Source organism: Aulostomus chinensis, chromosome 24 (genome assembly GCF_037954235.1).
Source record: "Aulostomus chinensis isolate RoL2024-O1b breed Wild chromosome 24, RoL_Achi_v1.0, whole genome shotgun sequence".
Classification (NCBI taxonomy): Eukaryota; Metazoa; Chordata; class Actinopteri; order Syngnathiformes; family Aulostomidae; genus Aulostomus; species Aulostomus chinensis.
This window is the reverse complement of record NC_141343.1, coordinates 10,360,987-10,381,075: the sequence shown is the minus strand read 5'-3', so window position 1 is coordinate 10,381,075 and position 20,089 is coordinate 10,360,987. Positions and strand designations below refer to the sequence as shown.

Sequence of the window (20,089 nt, the reverse complement as noted above, 5' to 3'; positions counted from 1 at the left end):
AAGTGCATGTGCGATGCCTTCTGCTAGTGCTTACCGCAAGCAAATGACAGTTAGCGTATACTTACAAAACATCAGGCCGCTTTTCAGAATGACAGCAGGTTGACAGCCAGAGAAAACTCCAGTGTAGAATGAATTGTAGAGCTAATAGAACCCCAAATAGCCTACCAATGAGGCTTGACTCAGCTTAGCTTGGCTTGGCTGTAACATGTCACACTCTTCCTGTGTAGGGAGAGCCAGGACTTCCAGGGCTGCCTGGACTCCCAGGGATAAAGGTAAATGCTTTGCTGTTCTTACTCTTAGTCGTTCCCCTGGTGTCGTCCACGTGCATCTGCTTCAGCCCATCGTAAACAAAGTTTAGACCGCTCATCATGCCTCATGCATGACAGATGAAGGTCTCTTAATCTCGCTTTTCCTGCTGTGTGGGATTTGTACCTAGCCTGCAAGGTTAAATCTGCTTGAGTGGCAGACAAAATACTTCACTGCTGTGAAAAGTAAGGAGTTTAGGCAAGCTGACAAGGCCAAATAGTCCATGCTTTTGATGTGAACATGCCAAAAGTCATTAAGGTGGGTGGTTCGAGTTGAAGTCTATGAATTCATGATTGGAACACTGAATCCCTGGCAAAACCCTCATGCTTCTTCTTGGAAGTGGCTTCAAAAGATTGCTTGTTAAGAACGTTTTCCTTTAGTATTCCAGAGTTCCTAAATAGGCTTTTTTTTTTTTTAGATATTTTTTAACTGTATTAGTAAAACAACAGCAGATGGGGAACTACACTGTATGTGCTTTAAGAGTAGCAACCAACTCGGGATCCGCTTGAACGTGTGAATGCTCCAACAGGCATGATGAGATGATGCTCTTTTCCTTCTATCGTATGCTTATAAATGTGCCAGCTTTGTAAAATCCCCTGCATTTTCTGTATTCTACACTCCTGCTTGTACTCGAGAGGCCTGAATGCAACCTCAAATATTTTCTAACGTAGACTCGGCTTGCGCCTTCCTCCGTTCTGCATTCTCTGCTGCCTTTCCGAAGACTTCCAGAGCGCCCGAAGTACTGTAGGTGGATCTTCTGGATGCAGATGGTTTAGTCATAAGTCGGAGTTAAGTTAGTTCCCAAACAAATGAAATGTACAACAAATCGAGCCTCACACCTCGTACTGTCAGCTCACTCCTCGTAAGTCAAGGTGCAAATGCGAAACTGTTAGTGCGTCTTTGCAAATGGCAGAGAAGCTGCTTTTTGCACACACTTAAGCACAATACTTCTGTTCCCTGATGAGTTTCTAATGAGGTCAGCCAGTATATTTGTAAAAAGTCATGAATTTATGTCAAACAAGCCACTGATAATGTGTGTCTGTGCGTGCGTGATTTATGCATGTGTTCCCTTATGTGTATTTGCGCGCATGTGATAGAATGTGAGTAAGTGCATGTGTTTTTGTCCATGCATAGTGTGTGTGACTATTCATGCTCATCAAGATGAGCTACAGGTAGTTATATACTAAAAAATGACCTGGTGAAAAATTAGCAATATGTATTGATTATTGTTATTATTATTATTATTTGAATTCAGGGTGAGCCTGGATTCCTTGGTCCCCAGGGAGAGCCAGGGCTCCCAGGACTCCCTGGAACTAAGGTGGGTGATTCCAGCTTTTCGTTCGTTATTCGTATTTGGTAAGTTACTTTTCAAAATGATTATCCTGGCTTTATCTATATTAATATTGTGTTCTTGAATAGTTTCCAAGTGACGATATATAATTAAAATTGTTAAAATACTCCCTGTGGTGTCTATAATGGTTTATAATAACAGCAAATGCTTTGTTTAACCTGTTCTCTGAGGCTTTGTTCCTTTATTTCATTCTTGGTTTGGACAAGGGTTGTCACAGTGCTAAAGATTTGGTAGCCCTGAATTTACATGATTCTCAATAACACGAATAGTCAAAATATCAATGAAGTCAGCGCTTCTGACTTCTGACTTAGGCGCTGGTGAGGTTGGTTTGGCAGCCAGTCATCAATTGTAGGAGTCCCCTGCACTGGTGTATTAAGAGCGACGTAGCGGCGTTACGAATATCTCGGTGCGCGCCACATGCGTCGTTTGCAAGGAGATCGATGCCGCAGCTGGCCTAGGTTGCAGATGCCATTAGCTTCAGGACTCAGTTGCTCACCACTTCAATTTAAGTAGTTTGTAATGTAAAACATTGGGTTTTGAGTTGGGTCTTGGTGTTATAGCATTCATAGCCCTACACCTTCAACTGTAAAAAGAAAAGTCGATGTCAGGTGAGTCCCTTGCGATCTGCTGCAGTTCTATTTCAGACCAAAGCAGAAAGTTTTGCAATGCTCAAGCAACAGCAATGATCCCCAAGTCTCATTCTGTGCGTTGGTAATTTTCCGAATCTTAAGGATCCCATGGCCTTATTCCCACTGGCGTTGCACTCTCGTCATGGACTGCTTGCTGGGTTCCATGCTAGCTTTTCTTCTATTGTGTTCCGACAATGAGCAGAAGCCACACAGCACACAAGGAGGTAGGCTGAACACCTTGTCTTGGAAGAGATCCTTCAATGGCAGACCAATACATTCCCTGTATCACAGCATCTCTTCATGGCTCGCACGTCTTATTGCTGGCAGGAGATCTGAGGCCCCGTGTTTATGGTTTTCTACGTGCCTGCCTCAGTGCCCACTGCTGGGAGTTTTCTTTTGCCTACTGGCCATTTTCACAAGATGCAGGTCTGAGTGGCACCATTTACTTGCACCTGCTTGCAACTTTGATGGAGACTGCTCCAGTCCTGCATGAAGACGGCCTTCACTGACCCCCCCCCCCCCCCGCATTCCATTCTTACCTCCATCTTGCTTTCCAATGCGTTTTTTTTTTCTTTTTTCCTGCAAATGCAAGTCCACACCTGTTGCTGTGGGCCCACTGGTCAGCTGACAGCTGGCACCAGTATGCCAATCAGGGGTTGCAGCACAGACAATATTGCATTTCTCCCCCCTCATGTCTCCCTCCTGGCTAATAGTGCAGGACTGTTCCTTCCCCAGAGAAAGCCACAGACGCTGTAAAAGTTATGACAGCTGCTTTACCTCTTAAACAGCCTTGGTTGTGCTTGGTATGATAGTCTGACAATCAAGTATAGCTTGCCTCACATGGCGAACCTCCTCCTCAGCTCAGACGCTACAGCGGCTACATGGTCCCATTTTCCCCTGTTGGATTTCTTAGACCATTTTCCAGAGTGCTGTGGTTCAACTGGAGAGGAGGGGAGACACAAAACTCCAACTTGGCGTTTCAGCATCAAAAACACAACGGTGGCCGCTCTGACAATAAGCATCCAGCAATTGTCACTGCACCTTGTAATGCTCCCCGATCTGGAGCTCCTCTGACAACTGCTTGGCCATTGACACTTATGCTCATTGTCCTGCTGTTCAAACCTTTACACAGGAGCGAATCCCAGACGCCATGTTAACATATGTCTTACCTGTGTGTAGCAGAATTAACATCGCAGTCTCTTTTCAGGACCAACTACCTTCCTCATATTGCCTGCTTTTGCCTTCACTGAGGCACATTGTAACCGCTCCTCTTACATCTTTGTCCTCCAACACAGTTTCGCACCACCGCACACATTTGGAATGTTGGCGTAGCCCAGTAACACTACCATGCTGTCATGAGTGATGGATCTTGACGTGACTTGCGCATTTCTGTGTGTAAAGAATAATCGCCCACCTCCCACCCTTCGAGCAGGTTGAGGTTGATATTTCAATACTCAGTTGAACGCATGAATCAGAGGCTAACACTGTTATGTGTTTCCAATACCACAGCTTTTTCCTACTTATGTTGCACACAGCAGCGGCGAAGGTTAAGGGGGAAGGGGAAGTTCACCCAAAAATGCCTCTCTTCACCTTGGGTTTGTGGCTGTGATCTGATGTATTTTGATTGCTTGTGTGCCTTAGTGTCACTCTATTTTCTACATCAGCTTAAAACTATTATCCCAACTCTCGGGGGAGGGGGGGGGGGGTGTATACATGTGGCCCCCTTAGATTCAGGTTCCCTGCTCCATCAGAATTAGCTGAAGAAAATCCTGGGAGCAGAGCTCACACTTAATTCTGTGTAAAGCATTATAAAACATAGCGACGGTAAATCCTGTTCGTATTATTCACACCAACAGCAGCAACATCAAGAGGAACTGAGCGTCTTTGCTCCGCCCAGTTCTGAGATTCCCCCCCCCCCCCGTTTCCAGAGGCTTCAGGTAAAGCACGGGGCTCGACGCAATCACTTTTTACCGTCGTCCAATCAGCTAAGCAGGGGCGGAACAAATACCACAAAGACTTTCTTGAACCAGACGACTGTACTTGTCAAGATGATTCCTTGCCCACAAAATCTTCTCAACACACACAGAGAATTTTGGGTTCGTTTTCTCACCCGCAACGAGCGGAGACGTTCGCGCATTTTACCGTCATTTTTCCCTTTATCGATATGCCATATGATGGCAACGTTCGCAAACGCTCCCAGCTGGGGGGGCTTTAAGGAGTGTGCCTGGTGCTTTCAGCTGGAATGAAAAATGCCTTGGTGGACACATATTTGGCAGAGCGATCACCACTGAAGTTCCAGTGGATTTATGCTTTCATTAGGCATTATTGTGATTAACCCTCTGTTTCTTCAAAAGGTCACTCGGAAGTGGTCAGAATGAGCTAATCCTCGCCGCTTCCTTTGAGTCATGACATTATCACGCTGAGGAGCCAGCTGCGATAATCCAGACACACCAGAATTTATATTCTCATTGTCGTTTTCCATCAAGCTTGCCGTGTATCAATAATATAGATCTATTCATCTTGCATTGTTCGCTGGCATATTTCTGTTGATTAATCTGATCAGACATGAATTATATTTGAGCTGATGGTTTTCCCTCATGTTCACATCTGCTCACACATTTTTAACATGAACGCTGCTCGACAGTAACGTGTGAAAGACAACCGGTTTTGACAGATTTCAAATTGTTTTCCATTCAGAGTTATCATTTACCAGCTGTCATTTGAAGAAAAGACAAAGCTCCACAGACTGAGCACTGCTGAATAATGTTTAGGTCCCACTTGGTTTCCAGTACAAGCCATGAGTGACTATTGGTATGAGCTCTAATTTAAGCCTACACCTCCCTCTGTTGGCTCTCTAAACACACTGACAAAAAAAACAAAACAAAAAAATCACAAAAGAGCTGCATTTCCTCAAAAAAAAAAAAGAAAAAAAAAAGAGTATGAGGTGACAGGGGTCACTGTGAGGAAGCAGGTTAGGTTGACTTATCAGAAATGTACACAATGCATTATGGAAATATGGAGGGTAAGCAAACTTGAACTGAGTCAAAAGGGCAGAGAGTTCCTCTGGAAGGTCATATCAGTACTGGAGACATTCAGGAAACACTTCACAACTCATCTGTTGACAGTAAAAGACAAGACACACATTCTTTATCAGCACTGACATAGCACAGGTTTCTCTTGTCTGTAAAAGGGTGAAAAAGGCGACCATGGGCCACAAGGAAAGGGTGAACGAGGAGAACTTGGACCTGCTGGACCAAAGGTCAGTCATTCAAGTGCACGCGTGTCTGTGCGTTGACGGAAAACACAACCGTGTCCTCTCACACAAGAGGCTTTCTGCTGCCATCTAGAGGCTTGTTGATGTAAACTCACCCAATGAAGTTCCAGAAAAGCAGAATGCACTCTAAAAACAAGGGTTCATTACATTTATCTAATATTCAGTTATAATAACATGAAGCACTGGAGAAACCATTAGAGCATGTAATGAGTTCAGTGCTTTCCCTGGAGTCTTTGTAAAGTAAACCAAGTATAAATGAGTTTACCATTGTTTATGTCTGGCACTGAGCCAGCAGGTAGCTTAAGCTCCAGTCTAAACCTCAACAACCAACAGATCTGTTTCACATCCTATTAAAAAGCCCCCCAAAAGTCACTTTATCAGTGACAGAGTTCAAATAAACACTCTCCCCATTGCGTGGCAGTTGTGGCATATTGAAAGCAGGTTATTTTAGTTCAACTGCTCTCCCGAGAGGAGTATGAGAGCTTTTTCAGAGTTAGACGCATTCGAATTTTGAGCCGTTTTCATCCGTCGGTTTGTCTTTCTTGCCATTTAGTTGTGTGAAAAACACCTGGCTGAGTTTCACCGAAGTGAGTGTGTAAGTCGGGGTGAGGTGCATGGGACAAGGAAGAAGCCACTGATATCAAGAGCAGGTCCCCCTTCACATGACATAGAAGTATTTTCTTTTTTTTTTTGGTCTTAGTATTGATGGAGGTCTGCTTGTCAGTCAAATGGTGAAAAGCTGCTGTTTTTTTTTTTTTTGCTTTGTTTTGTTTTTTTTAAATCATGATATAATACAATGTAATACAAACATAAGCATATGTTCATACATGAGTCCTTTAGGCATATGTTTCCTTCCTTGTGACAGGGCTCACAAGGAGAGGCTGGTACACCCGGTCCTAAAGGATCGAAGGTGAGCATGTCGTGTGTTCTTTAAGAAAGTTAACTTATTGGTTGTAGGCTCAGCTGAATATATTGTTTGAATTTCTTTTCATTCCATTTTGTCAGAAAATGAAATTCCTCAAACCCCAAACCAGATGCAAAGCTGCAGATTTGCCAGTTGGAATTCAATGTTTTTTAGGGGGTTTGTGATATTGTTCATGGCATTAGTTATCTTTATATACCTTTTACTATTAAAGGAATACGTTTAGTGAAAAATGAGCTTTCTGTTCATCATTTTTATTCCCAGACAAGCAGATACAAGGGCATCACGGAGTTCTAAACCCCCACCAGACGGCTGGCTGCTAGTTAGCTTTGCTGCTATTAGCGCTGGCAGTGGGCAGTGCAGTCTTTCCAAAAAAGTAATGAAATACACCTTAATATAAAACAGTCTTTGGGTGCATGAATAGAACTACGGTTGTGCTTAACATTCGCTGTGGAAAAACAATTGTGAAAACAAACATTTGGATTTGTCTCCTTGCTTACTTTGCTCCTAGCGTTCATCGCAGCTAAGCTAATTAGCCGTCCGCCGTCTGTGGGGGTTTGGAAGCCCTCGAATGTGCACAAAGAGAAAACTGGGGGTCTTAAAAATGATAAACGTTAAGTAAATTTCCCAAAGAGATGTGGTGCTCCTTCAGTAATGTTGCGCCATGTTTTACCGATGCAACAATATGAATTCAAATGAAGATATTTTTCAAGGGTGTGATGGTCTTAATTAGAATACAGCAGAATGAAACTTATAACCACATGGTTGATTTTATTACTAGAGCATGTTGCACATAGTATGGAGTGTAAGTATTAGAGACAAGTGCGTAATAACTGCAGTCGTGACAATTGAGCTATGACACGTGTTTGTTATCAGGGGGAGACTGGAGATAAAGGAGACTTGGGATCTGTTGGCCCACGGGTAAATACACCACTAGGGGGCAGAACACAACCCAGTGTTTCAAAGATCCCTCCACCTACAAATATACTGACTTTCAATACACTGTAACTCGGAAGAACATGCAATGCAAGGGGTGTATTTATGAATGTACAGGGCCCTTCCGGGCAGAAAGGAGACCAAGGAGCCACAGAGATCATCGACTACAATGGAAACATTCAGGAGGCTTTACAGGTCAGGCGCCGCTTTTACTAAAAAATGTTGATATTTTAAAGGGAAAGTATATATTTTGAGTTGTTTTTTAATCAGTGGCTGAATATGTCACTCTGGAGCCATGGTTATATGCAGTAAACAGTGGCAGCAGTACATGCAGTATTTCATATTTTTACAAATTAAAAAAAAAACAAAAAAACACCAGTAATTTAGTCAACTTTTTAGTCTGTATCTGTACGACAATATCCTGATATAAAGGTGTCTTTCCTCTACAATGCTATTTCTCACCTCCTCCACCCCCTCCTTTGGCCTGCTGCAGAAGATTACCACTATTACAGTAACGGTAATTAGGTTCTACGCTCTCTGTGTATTGTGTCATTCCTATAAACGATTCATCTTTGTCCTCGCATGGGCCCAACCTGGATTTGCACCACCATGTTGTGTTTGTGCTGCCTGTAATAGCAACGCGCGTGCTTAACAGTGAATGAGACCGTGTGCGTGTTTGTTTGTTTGTTTTGTTTTGTTTTTTGCTTTTGTGTGAACGACCTCACTGGATTGCCGCTGGTTGACCCCTTGAATGTCAAAGAACTGCTGAACCGAAATCTAGCAGCGCGGCAAATCCGCCACCGTAGATTTTTCAGTTCAAATAAAGCTGCTGGCTCATCCTTCCGTCAACTGTTTTTTTGGGAGTTTTTAGCGTGTTTATGACTTATCTCATCATTTTGACTTTTTCATTTCCCCTCCTGGTTAATATCTTTTTTTTTTTTTTTTTTTTTTTTTAACTGGTGGAAATGGGCTGCCACAGTTCGTTATGGAAGCTTCCTGGAAAGAACTCGTTTCATGTAAACGACCAACCAACCATCAATGACTCGGTGATCAGCGTCGGCCATTAGTAATCAGTACGTTGCAGCTAACATGCTTCGAGCTTTGGCATGTCTCCTTGAGTTCATAACTGCTAATTTTATTTTTTTTTTGTGCTGTTGGCAAATCATTCCATTTTGGCAGATCCATTGTTGATTGTCATTCACAATATATTCCCTGAATATTGTTATTTATCTACTAATTGATCATCCTCAATCATCTATCCTGTGATGGGTGTAATTTTAAGAACGTCTCTGTCCGTGTGTCTTCCTGTGCAGGGTCCTCCAGGTCCTCCGGGGCCCACGGGACCGCAGGGTATAAAGGTAGATATTCGCTGCGGTGTCCTTCAAGGAATCCTTCACCAACCAACAAAATAATTCAGATATCAAAAGTTTCATGTGCTCATATTGTCTTTTTAAAAGCCTTTGACATGCATTTGACCTTCCCCCCAGGGAGATCGTGGGATGCCGGGCCTCCCTGGACTCGATGGAGAGAGAGTGAGATGATCAATTTGCACTGGAGACCTTTATTCGAATCTGCTTTTATTTATAAGGGATTTCCGCTGCTGAGATCATGAGTGCACCGTTACATAGATTTAAGTGTGTCTTTCTGCTTCTCTCAGGGCTACAAGGGTTCCAAGGGAGACATGGGAATGCCCGGCGCTTCAGGGGAGAAAGGAGCAACTGGTTTACCTGGCTTACCTGTAAGAATCTGCATACCTTCACGATTAGGTTACAAGCCTCAGAGCGTTTTTGGTCTTGAGTTCTTTTACTGTTTAAGTTGATAGAAACTTTTGCTCCTCAGGGTGTCAATGGAGTAAAGGGAGACAAGGGAGATTCAGGTCTGCCTGGTCCCCAAGGTCCTTCAGTAAGTGTCATGAGAAATATCTGTGCGATTCGACTCACTTTCCTGGATGCGTAATATCTTGTGCTGTTCATGTAAAATAATAAAACGGGTGTCATAAATGATTCTCTCAAAGTTTATCAATGAAATATTTGTATTATTTATTGACAGATTATCGGCCCCCCGGGCGCACCAGGACCCCACGGGCCCCCAGGACCTATGGTTAGTTTTTACCAAACTACAGTGGTGCTGTCAGTTAAATCCGGCGTGTTCTCTCCTTTTATTGATGGAGCCGTGACTGTGTGTGGAAAAAAAAAAAGAAGAAGTGTGTTTTAGTGATATCAAGTCAGAAATAAAAATGATGGATGTTTCCTTTTCCTCTTACATTTCTTTTTCCATGTTCCCCAGGGCCCTCACGGTTTCCCTGGACCAAAGGTAAGTACTTGGAAGAAAATAAATTGGGCAATTTTCCTGGAAGACGTTGCGCCCCCTTTTTTGCATGGCGTGTATGAAGATTAATAAAGGAGAAGGTTTAAATTAATACATAAATCAAGAGACGTTAAGTTAAATACAGAAATCAGTGGAAAAAAAATAGATAGAAATGTAAAACACCAACTTAAATGAATATAGAATTTCCAAAATAAAGAAATGTAGAAAGAGAGATTAAAAATACTAAATAGATAAATAAATAGAAAATACAGAAATGCCCTTTTTTATTGATATATTGATGAATTGACTTGTGCTTGTGTCATTTTTGTCCTCTTTAGCCAGGAATGTTCAGTTTTTCACCTCTATGTTCCTCTCTTTTGCAAGGGGGAACCAGGATTGCATGGTGTGAAGGGCATTCGAGGGGAACCGGGGCACAAAGGTGACCGTGGACCTTTAGGTCTCCCTGTAAGTACAGCAGTGCATCATGGGATATATGCAGCCACACTGCCCTCTTTTTCATTCCTACATGGCAATTCTTTATTTCTATTTTAGTCCTGTCTGATTTTTTTGTTGCACAACAGAGTGTGTATTGTGTGCGTGTGTGTGTGTGTGTGTGTGCGCGCGCACGTGTGTGTGTGTGTGTGTGTCTCTAGACTCCTGTTCCATATCCTGCCATCATATTCATTTGCCTGGCCTGACTAATTTGCCAACCGCCCTTTAACACACAGTATAATTTAGTTGTTGTAAACCTTGCCATCAACCTGTCCTAATAACAGTGTTCATTTGGTACTAATCCCGCCTTGTTCATGTCACTCATACCTCCATAACCACACAGGGTGCCTCCGGCTTGGACGGCAAGCCTGGAATTAGGGTGAGTGTCATGTGACCAAGAGGCTTCACCACCCAATTTTTGTCTACCCCCCATTCCCTCTTACCCTCCACAGATTCCCGCTTTTCACACCTCACAGACATCCACCATTGTGTTATTTCCCATGCTGACTGGTAAAGTTATGTTAAGATGTTCGCGACAGTTGGACACATGTCAAAGTAAGAGTTTAGTGACCGTGCACAAAGCTGTTAGAATAGGAATGCCAAGGCTCTCATTTGTCCCGTGTTGCATTAACTCAACATTAACACACACTCATACATTAACTGTGTCAGCAGTCTTGTAAATGTCCTTTGTGACCAATGCACGTGTGCTAGCTAGCAACACTTCTGTGTGCTGGTTGTAGGTCAAATTAGCCCAGGTTATCGTACAAATGTGGATGTGGAATTTCCACCAGTTCTCTCTGTGGGAATAATTTGTCGTTAAAGAGCCGTCATACTGCAGCGATGTAAGTTCACCATGTCGACACTCCTTCTTGTAGGGCACGGATGGGCCGTCAGGTCCAGCTGGTCCTGCAGGTCCCAAGGGTGACAGAGTAAGAACGACTTTTTGATCTGCTCTTCAGGCTTAAAATAACTTCAGACCTCATGTCTAACTCAGGTCACAATACATGCTAGCTTTAAAGGCCCAGTGTGTTAGATCTGGGGACAACCCCTTCACCTCACCGCTCCGTTTCAAATTGTGTAGAAAAAACAACACAAGCATAGAGGATCATGTGAGGAATAATCCGACATTTCACAACATGAAAAAAGGAACCGGTGCCGGGAAGGAATTATTCAGGAGCCTACAGTTGCTCCAAAAAATGGTTAGCAAAGAGGAAGTTTGCCCATCTTGATTAGTCCTTAGATGGAGAAAATGCTTGAATGCAAAGCCTGGAGTCTCATTGCAACGGTGGCTCTCACATGGCTACCAGTTTAGCCGGAGTTAGACAACAACCCCAGCAAAGCAGAGTTCTAGGCTGCAAAAACTACGGCCCTTCTATTGTTCATGTTGATAGCAGCGAAGGCATCTGTCTATCTTCATGTTGCCATGTCTCTGTGAAACACCAAACATGTATTCCTCATTAGCTTGTTCAACATCTCACATTGCCCATTATGACAGAAGAATCCTCTCATACATCAGTCTCTGTTGTCGGTACAGGGTTGTCTTCCCTTGTGTCTTTGTTTGTTGTGGTCACGATGATGGCTGGCCAGCTTCTGCATGACCAGCTGGTACCAGGTGTGAACAGAGTGACCATGGCATTGCTACGTGAAGGCATCCATCCAAACACCACGGTGAAAGACAGAGCAGCACTAGTTTGTCGAGAGAGGTCACAGTTTAATTTACGAGTGGTTGTGGGGTTTGTAAATGCAACATGCGGCAACGACAACGACGCAGTTTCCACATCTTGATTCTTTGTTTCAGGTGATTTTACACCAACAAAAGCAGGAGGAATATTATTGCATGTCCATGCTAAATTCTACACACTGGACCTTTAATCATGTTTGTAGCTCTCTTTTTTTTTGTTGCTATATTGAAGTCCTGTGATTGTAACACTGACTAATTTGTTTTAGGGTGAGAGAGGGACACCCGGAGAGCCAGGACCAAGGGGACCTTATGGACTACCAGTGAGTTTGTTGAGGACATAAAACCTTTCTTTAGGGATGAGGAAAAATAACTTCGGAGCATATTCAGTGGGCTTGAATTTTCACTCAGGAACAGATTGATCGTAAACTCTAAAAATCCCTCTGACACTCTTAATCTTATAAATTGGCTCATGGAAGGGATTAATTACCATTGCAAACAGCTGCATTGGTTTGCCACTTTCATTTCCCTGAATCACTGAACACTGAATGTTCTCTATATTTGTTCAAGCAATGACTGAGATTCATTTGAATGTTTAAATTTGCGAGAGGCAATGTTGATGGAGCTATGTCCTCGTTTGCAGGGAGCTGCTGGGACACCAGGCTTGGATGTAAGTCTCTTTGTTTACTTAACTTAGACGGAAAAGTGATGTTAAAGTGGGACTACGTTTATCCAGAAGCAAGAGAAAAGAACTATCTCTGCAGAACTGAATGTTTGAGTCAGAAAGTGTGAGGTGTGGAGACAAACTCCTCTTTCATTCATCTTGCATCAGCTGTGGTGGGTAACATTACTTTTAAAAGTTTAGAAGTAACTCCTTTACATTCCTGCATGTTGTTTAAATACCCAGAGGGCTTGAAGCCTGATGTTTTGACAGACATAACATCCTCTTTGACAGCATCTCCACCTCATAACCAGATCAAAATAGGTTAAAGTACAACAGCGTATGCCAAATTGAAGTACTTTTGTTTAATTTACCAATGTGCAATGTCACGGAATATGAAAAAAAAGGTACCCTATAAAATGACGTGACAAGAATCTCAGTGTTCGAGGGTTAATTTCCCTTGGAGTTACAGCTTTATCTGAGTTAAAAACCATGGTGGTATCACCCCCCCCCCGCTGCCCCAAGAGGTGGCAGAGGATTGATTGGGCTTCATGGCATTGTTGGCAGAATCAAGATTCTACACGTCGCATCCACTTTTTGTATACAAGCAGGCGTTGAAAGCATGGATAGATTCCAGGAGAAACCGGTCCAAAAAGAAACCAGCGGGGGGTTTCCCAACTTCTGATGAGCAGGAACCCTGGAGAACCGCTCATTATATCCAACAGCTGAGCAACTTGTTAACAGCTGCTCTTTTTTTTTTTCCGTTTGAAACTCCATTCCACACATTTCCATCTATATTTCAGTGACATAAGCAACTTTTACGAAGGTCATTTAACCGTAAGAGGACATTCCTGACTGCAAGCAACCTGACTTAAGCTTCGCGGTACCACAGGTCTCTAAGTCATGAACAACAGCATCATTGGAGAGTCCTATCAGGCCAGGACAAGATAGCCTCTTGTTTATCTTCACATAGCTGACTTATATTTTTTTTTTTCAAAAAGGAATAAACCTGAGTTGTACTTTTTCAGGGAGTCCCAGGCTTAAGGGGAGAGAAAGGCGACAATGGCGAAAGAGGCGAAAAGGTAGATGTAGATGTGCTATAATGACATGTCAACTGCGTAACATTAGAGGACTGATGTCAATGGACAGTTTTCCAGGTATTTTTGAGCAGTTTTCTCCAAATTTGGTACGATAATAATTATTTATTTTGCAGTTTAATGACAGGTTGAAATGTTTTGGGGTTTTTTTTTTTTTTGCTTCCCAATGATTTCCGACAGTTATGAGTCTTCATTCGGCGGAATCTGTTTTGTAGCATCTCTGCTTTTTGGATGGATGGACAGAATCTTAGGAAAACATCATCTCCAATCGTCTCGAATCAACTTTTGTTCTCCACCTTTGTCATTTCATTTCAAGTCAGATTTCATTCAGAGGCATCAAAAAAGTGATGTGAACACGTTCGACCGAATAAGTCCATTGACAACAGGCTGTTAAAAATTCACGTTTTTATTTTCCTCTTTATCTCCATGCATTGACATTGATCTAAATCATCTCACTTCCTTCAATTCCTGAGGCTGTTGCTAACTCTCCCTTGGCTTGTGTGTGCAGTAGTTTATACCATAAATGTAGCTGACTGTGTTTGTCTCTGTAAAAACTGGCTAACATGTTTCTTTGTTGTTTTATATCTTTTAGAAACTGTATCCCGTTCATTGGTCCGTTTGTATCCATGTATTTAACATTAGATCCTTGCACTGCTCCCCTTCCAGGTTGAGGCTCATTAAGAGTAAAGAAGCTGAATAAATGTGCTCTCCAACACACAAATTGAACTTAGAACGACATCTCTCAAATACTGAAATCTCAGTTTTTGCTTCACTGCTCTTCACTCTTTGAAAAGAGCAAAATATGAAGCGATGCAAAACCAAAAGTTGAAATTTGACGCCCTTTAGAGTATCACGCCAGATAGATGACCAGAAAAAAATATGAAGAAGCTCCAAGGTGTACGTGCAAAGACTTTATGATGTCACAGCTTGGCAAAGATGGAAAACTGAAACTTGAGATATCGTAGCGCAGTTTTATTGCTCCGTAATGTGTGCCTATGTCTTTTCCATTCATCTTTGAGGCCAAGTGTGAGGCCAACTCTATGAAGGTGTTCCTGAGATATTGTAATGAGGAGAATATAACACATTTGTAAGGTGACCTTTAACCTTTGGCCACCATTTTTGATTTTTTTAAGTTAGCCCTGAATCCACATGGGCCTTTGTACCGAATTTGAAGAAATTCTCTCAAGGCGTTCCGGGGATATTGCGTTTACGAGAACGGAACAGACGTGGCACACAAGTAATACAACCTCGATCGCTGACCACCGGAATCTATTCCACTCCTCCTGGAGTCCCAGTGGACATTTGTACCAAAATTGGAGAAATTCTTCCACCGCAATGGAGACAAACGAAAAAAGTCACAGACAAATGTGTCTGACATCCAGTAAGCCTTCGTCCCGATGCGCAGGGCCCCTTCCTTCTGAAATCATCCGCACCCTAACTTGTTGATCTAATCCATCCTAAAGAGCGCCTGATTCCTGCCTGCATGATTGTGAACCCATTCACCGCTCCTCCTAACCCACGACTTACTTTGCATCTCTGAAGGGATACAGTTTCAAAATTTTCACTGTTTATTGATTTCTTTGCTTGTGTCTCCTGGAGGAGTTTTCCTGCTACTCTTTCTCATCCTTTGTGCCCTTGACAGCCTTTTGATGATCTGCTCCTTTTCCCATTCCTTCTTATTGTAATATTTCCCCTTTTTTGTCCTTTTCCTGTTGCAAGGAATGTTTTTGGAACTCCCCAATACTGTCTGGTATCCCCTCCTATCTAACATCGACCATGTGTCTTTCTCTCCTTTGTGGGATCCCTTCTTTAATCACTCCCTTTCTAATCGTAGTGATGTCCCAATTGTTCAACAAAAATGATTTTAACTTGATCAAACTATTGTATTCACAGGGGGAGAAGGGAAAGAAGGGCAAAAAAGGGCCTAAGGGCGAGAAAGGAGAACAGGGTGCCCCTGGATTAGATGCACCCTGCCCATTGGTATGTCTCAACTGTGGGCTGGAAGTCGCCTCCCAGCAGAGTAAAGCAGTCGTCCCAAACAAGGATGAGCACCCTGTGGCTAAACTGATGCCCTCAAAAGGAAAATATCACCACACCTTAAACAACAATAAAATTTAGACCCCAAAAACATGGCATTAGATACTGAAAAACATAGAATCGGGCTTGAATGTGGTGTCTGCAAGCTCACAGGACAGCTCCTCCTTAGCCCCTCTTGTATCCGTTTTAACAAACGAACACAGGAGGTTAAGGGTTATCCACCTCTCTCCCAGTAACACTCCTAGGTCATCTTTGCAAACAGGGTTTCCGGGGATTTAAGGGTGAAAAGGGGGAACCAGGGCAGCCAGGTCTGGACGGGCTGGATGCCCCATGCCAATTGGTACAGTATTTCTCTTTTTCCTCAACCTCCTAACCCTGCATGCCTCTCACCTTCAGTCACCACTGAGACCAAAACCATGCATGACCCGAGAACTTTCACACGCATGCAGACATCAATACCTTTTCCATTCAGGGAACAACATACACAGCATCTCACTAACTTCCTAGTCTCCTTACCTGAGGTAATACAAAGCACTCCAAGTTGATTGCACAAAATATTATCGAATCAACCCCTCTAACTGAATCCTTCAATGTCCAACTGAAAAAGAGATCCTGTTTTCTTCAAGCTGAGTCCTCCAGTTACCCTTTAACCGTATGCTAACACAGACTCCACTACTGAGTTATCATGCTACAGACCCCTCCTCTACTCTGTTAACTCTCCTTTTCCCTTCCCTTTGTTTGTACCAATTGGTCCAGACCACGTCAAGAGGAGAAAATCTGATTAATTTGTCTTAGTGAAGCTGAGAAAATGAATTATTTCCTCCTGATCTTTCATGATTCTCTCTGGTTTTCATGTGAATTGAAGCTGAGTGTACGCGCTATCATAACAAGGGGAGAAGTTCTTAGGGAGTAGTTTAAGATTTGAAACTAAACACGTGGAGACAATAACATTAATATGCCTTTTTTTTTTTTCCCGCTGCCATTTGACCTGAAATAAACACAGGTGTTACTAATCACCCTGATTGTCCCACTATAGAACAGAACCTTCATGAATGTTGCTAGTAACACCTGTGTTTACCCAATATATATATATATCTTGTCTAAAAAGAACAAAATCAGTCATAAAAGGTTGGAATCCATTTTCATTTACTTGAACCAGCTGCATTCATGTCATTTAAAGGCAAACTCTGGATTTGTTATGGTGCTGCAAAGGTTTGTTAGCTCATTTGTTGTACCCCAAAAGTCCTGCGTGAATTTTACAGAAGGGTGTCTGACTTCATGCCCGGGCTGTCTTGGTCACGGTCGTCGTTATCGCGGTGTTTTCAGGTTTCATACTTCGAATTGAGGCACGCTTTAAAAAAAAAAAAAACGAAAAAAAAGACAGGCTGTTACGGTTTGTTTACGGCAAACAGCACGCTAACGAAGAATTTCAGCGTTCAGGCGTTGTTTCGCAGTCGTTCAAATGCGAAAGTAACGTCAACCAGCTGGGTGAGAAAAAGCTCAGTTGTCGACAACAAATTATCCGAATTGTTCATAAATTATCTGGGTGTGCGGCCAACACCATCCGCTAACACTGGGAGACTGAACTTTCAGTAGCTAAGGTTCACCGCTCAGCTTAAACAGTTGAAGGGGTGGCATCACAGTCTTGCTACCGAAGTTGCCACTGACGTAATTTGGTGGTCCTTAAACGCACAGAGTTCGGTACCTCAGCTGAACCAGACCACAACTGGCACCGTGACAAAACCAAAGCGTAGAATCCATCTACTGATTTGCATGAAATACATTTTGCGTGTCTTACCTGCATGACCGAGAATACGCTTTCACGGATTGAGAGAGTTAAAAACCAAAGTCAACGGCTGCGTGTACTTAGTGTGAGGTTTGAAAACCATCTTTGTCGTGGCGTTCTATCGCCCCTGGAAGGTATTTGGTCCTGATTCATCAAGGTGTTCTTAAAAAAAAAACAGAATTTTCTATCTGGTTTAAAACCCAATTCCCTGCCTGATGTTTCCTTTCCAAACAAAACAGTGAACCGTAGAATCAAGTTCGGTATTTCTTCAGGGACGTGTATATGTAAACTAGTCAGCGGCTCCAGATGGTTATTTTATTGCAAGAAAATCAATTGGCCTCCAAGTTAAATCGAATGGAGAACACTCAAGTAATATGAAGTATTCCTTCTATGGAATATCTGTATTTCTAGTACTTTTTATACACCACACTTCTACTTCATTACATTTCAAATGATGTGATACTTTGGACACATTTGCCTCAAACTCGTCCACTTAAAAGTAAAATGTACAAACACGAACAAGACATTTAAAACTGAGCGATTAGAAGCTTAACCTCTGAACCATTTTGTTATGTCCTGAATTCATTGTCAATCACCACATCAAGCGGCATTGCCGGTGTACGTGTTAAGTATGGCGCCGTTTGTGTTTTCGAGAATGACCGATAGCTCGTTAAATCAAGTCAGTTCTATTTCTATGGCACCAAATCACAACCAAAGTTCTCTCATAACTCTTTACTAGTAGAGCAGGTCCAGTCCCACACTCCTTCAATGAACCTCCACCCAACAGTTCTCCATCAGCAAGCACATCCTGCAACAGCGGCGACCAAAACCTTCCTTTTAACAGGCAGGAACGTGGAGCAGATCCAGGATCAGTGGGGACGGACGTCTGCTTAGACGGGTGGGGGGGGGGGGGGGGGGAGCAGGAGAGCGGGGCAGAGACAAAGACAGATAATGGAGGAAGACAGAGAGAAGGAAAGAGATAAAGAGGGAGAGAATGATGGACAGGCGGGTACATGAACAGGCTGGAAGGAGAAAAACGGCAAACACTCACAACAGCTAGCTACCAAGTATCACCTCTACAGGTTCAAAACAAGACATTAAATCCAGCACAATACGAGCAGATTTATGGGAGCAAACAGACTGCTGATGTTAATGCGAATACAGTATTGAGAGGACTGATATAAGTACTGGTAGTACTAATATTAATACTGATACTAAGGGTGGCAGCTGGAGCCTGTTCAGGTCTGGAGCCTCCTCCAGCACCAGCATCAGTCAGGGATGTGGGAAGTGGGGAAGCACAAAGGCTCCGGAGAAGAAGATGAGTTAGTAACACATGAGTAGAGGAGGAGAGAGAGGCCCAGTGCACCATGGGAGATCCCCCGGCAGTCTAAGCCTGTAGCAGCATATCTAAGGGCCAGCCTAACCCTGCTACACAAACTTATTTTTCTACATCGCTGTCTAAAAATTAAAAAAAAATTACTATGACATACATGATATTTTTGCGCTGTGTCCATATTATCTCAGATATTTCCTGAAGCGTTCAAACCCCACAACGTCTATAATTTTCTTTTTTTTCAAAGTTTGAACTTGGCGTCCCAGTCTGTTTTCAGTAACATTCATACAGCATTGTCCCACATATTCATAAAGTATTTGAAGATGTTTTTGGCTACTCCGTGACAAAATATGCCACACGCTTTAGCAACGGCGGACTCATCTAATGGTAAGTTCAGTAAGTTGCCGGAACTATTTCAGATGTCACAAAATGAGAAGAACAGAACTTACGACACAATCTCATCGGTAAAAAAACATGTCCGGGGTTCACAGTTGCGTAAAACGTTCTAACCCTCTGAATAAATTGTCACTTAAGACTGTATTCTAGGATTTCAAAGCATTTATTTCTCATAAAGAGTGGCGGCTAATCGGTCGCTTAAAAAGCCGACGGAAACGTCGTCACGTGGAGATCAGATGAAACCTGGTGTCGCCAGTCCGGTTCACTCACAACACTCACTTTTTTACTCCGAAGGATAAAAGTTAGAATTCCGATATCAGGCACGTAAGATCATCGTCTACGATCATCTTCGGAAGACAAAAAGCAGAAGATGAATGAGTGCAGCTCATTTTCGGTTTCGATTTTGTTCAAGTTTTGATTTAACACGATATTCCCCTTTGTGACTGCGGTTAATTTGTGGCCTTGTGACATAAATATACTCATTTTAAATCACTGTGTGTTTTATCACAAAAAAAAAAAAATCCCATTGAAGTGGTGATTGTTTTCCCCTCTCTGCCGCACAGGGCCCAGATGGATTACCAATGCCTGGATGCTGGCAGAAGGTAAGAGAAGTATTATTTTTGGTTAAAAAAAAAAGTCCAACCTGTGTAGCAGAGTGAACACAGCATCAAGAAGCTTGTTTGCTCTTGACATCCGTCGATGTGAAATAAAAGGGCGAAGAAGAATTAAAGTCTTAGACTGATGGATCGATTCGTCTTCTGATGTTTTGTTCCTCTGTGTCTGCATGGGAGTTGTCGATTTAGGCATCATAACAAAAGCGACCCAGACTTTTAACAACTTTCAGCCGTGAAACGACGTCCAACATCTCCACCTACATGTCATTT

At 42.7% G+C, this 20,089-nt stretch overlaps 1 protein-coding gene across 1 annotated transcript in view; it reads left to right on the top strand.

Moving 5' to 3' along the window:
• The window catches only part of LOC147238655 (uncharacterized), a 50,757-nt gene that overhangs the window by 30,293 nt on the left and 375 nt on the right, over positions 1 to 20,089 (top strand). The window contains exons 13-33 of the mRNA XM_086198097.1: positions 228 to 272; positions 1,562 to 1,624; positions 5,477 to 5,545; positions 6,426 to 6,470; positions 7,359 to 7,403; positions 7,536 to 7,613; positions 7,912 to 7,935; positions 8,732 to 8,776; positions 8,906 to 8,950; positions 9,076 to 9,156; positions 9,258 to 9,320; positions 9,468 to 9,518; positions 9,705 to 9,731; positions 10,110 to 10,190; positions 10,561 to 10,596; positions 11,093 to 11,146; positions 12,165 to 12,218; positions 12,539 to 12,565; positions 13,585 to 13,638; positions 15,547 to 15,633; positions 19,769 to 19,807. Coding sequence (XP_086054223.1) covers positions 228 to 272; positions 1,562 to 1,624; positions 5,477 to 5,545; positions 6,426 to 6,470; positions 7,359 to 7,403; positions 7,536 to 7,613; positions 7,912 to 7,935; positions 8,732 to 8,776; positions 8,906 to 8,950; positions 9,076 to 9,156; positions 9,258 to 9,320; positions 9,468 to 9,518; positions 9,705 to 9,731; positions 10,110 to 10,190; positions 10,561 to 10,596; positions 11,093 to 11,146; positions 12,165 to 12,218; positions 12,539 to 12,565; positions 13,585 to 13,638; positions 15,547 to 15,633; positions 19,769 to 19,807 — 1,113 coding nt within the window. The remainder of the gene's footprint in view (positions 1 to 227; positions 273 to 1,561; positions 1,625 to 5,476; positions 5,546 to 6,425; positions 6,471 to 7,358; positions 7,404 to 7,535; positions 7,614 to 7,911; positions 7,936 to 8,731; positions 8,777 to 8,905; positions 8,951 to 9,075; positions 9,157 to 9,257; positions 9,321 to 9,467; positions 9,519 to 9,704; positions 9,732 to 10,109; positions 10,191 to 10,560; positions 10,597 to 11,092; positions 11,147 to 12,164; positions 12,219 to 12,538; positions 12,566 to 13,584; positions 13,639 to 15,546; positions 15,634 to 19,768; positions 19,808 to 20,089) is intronic.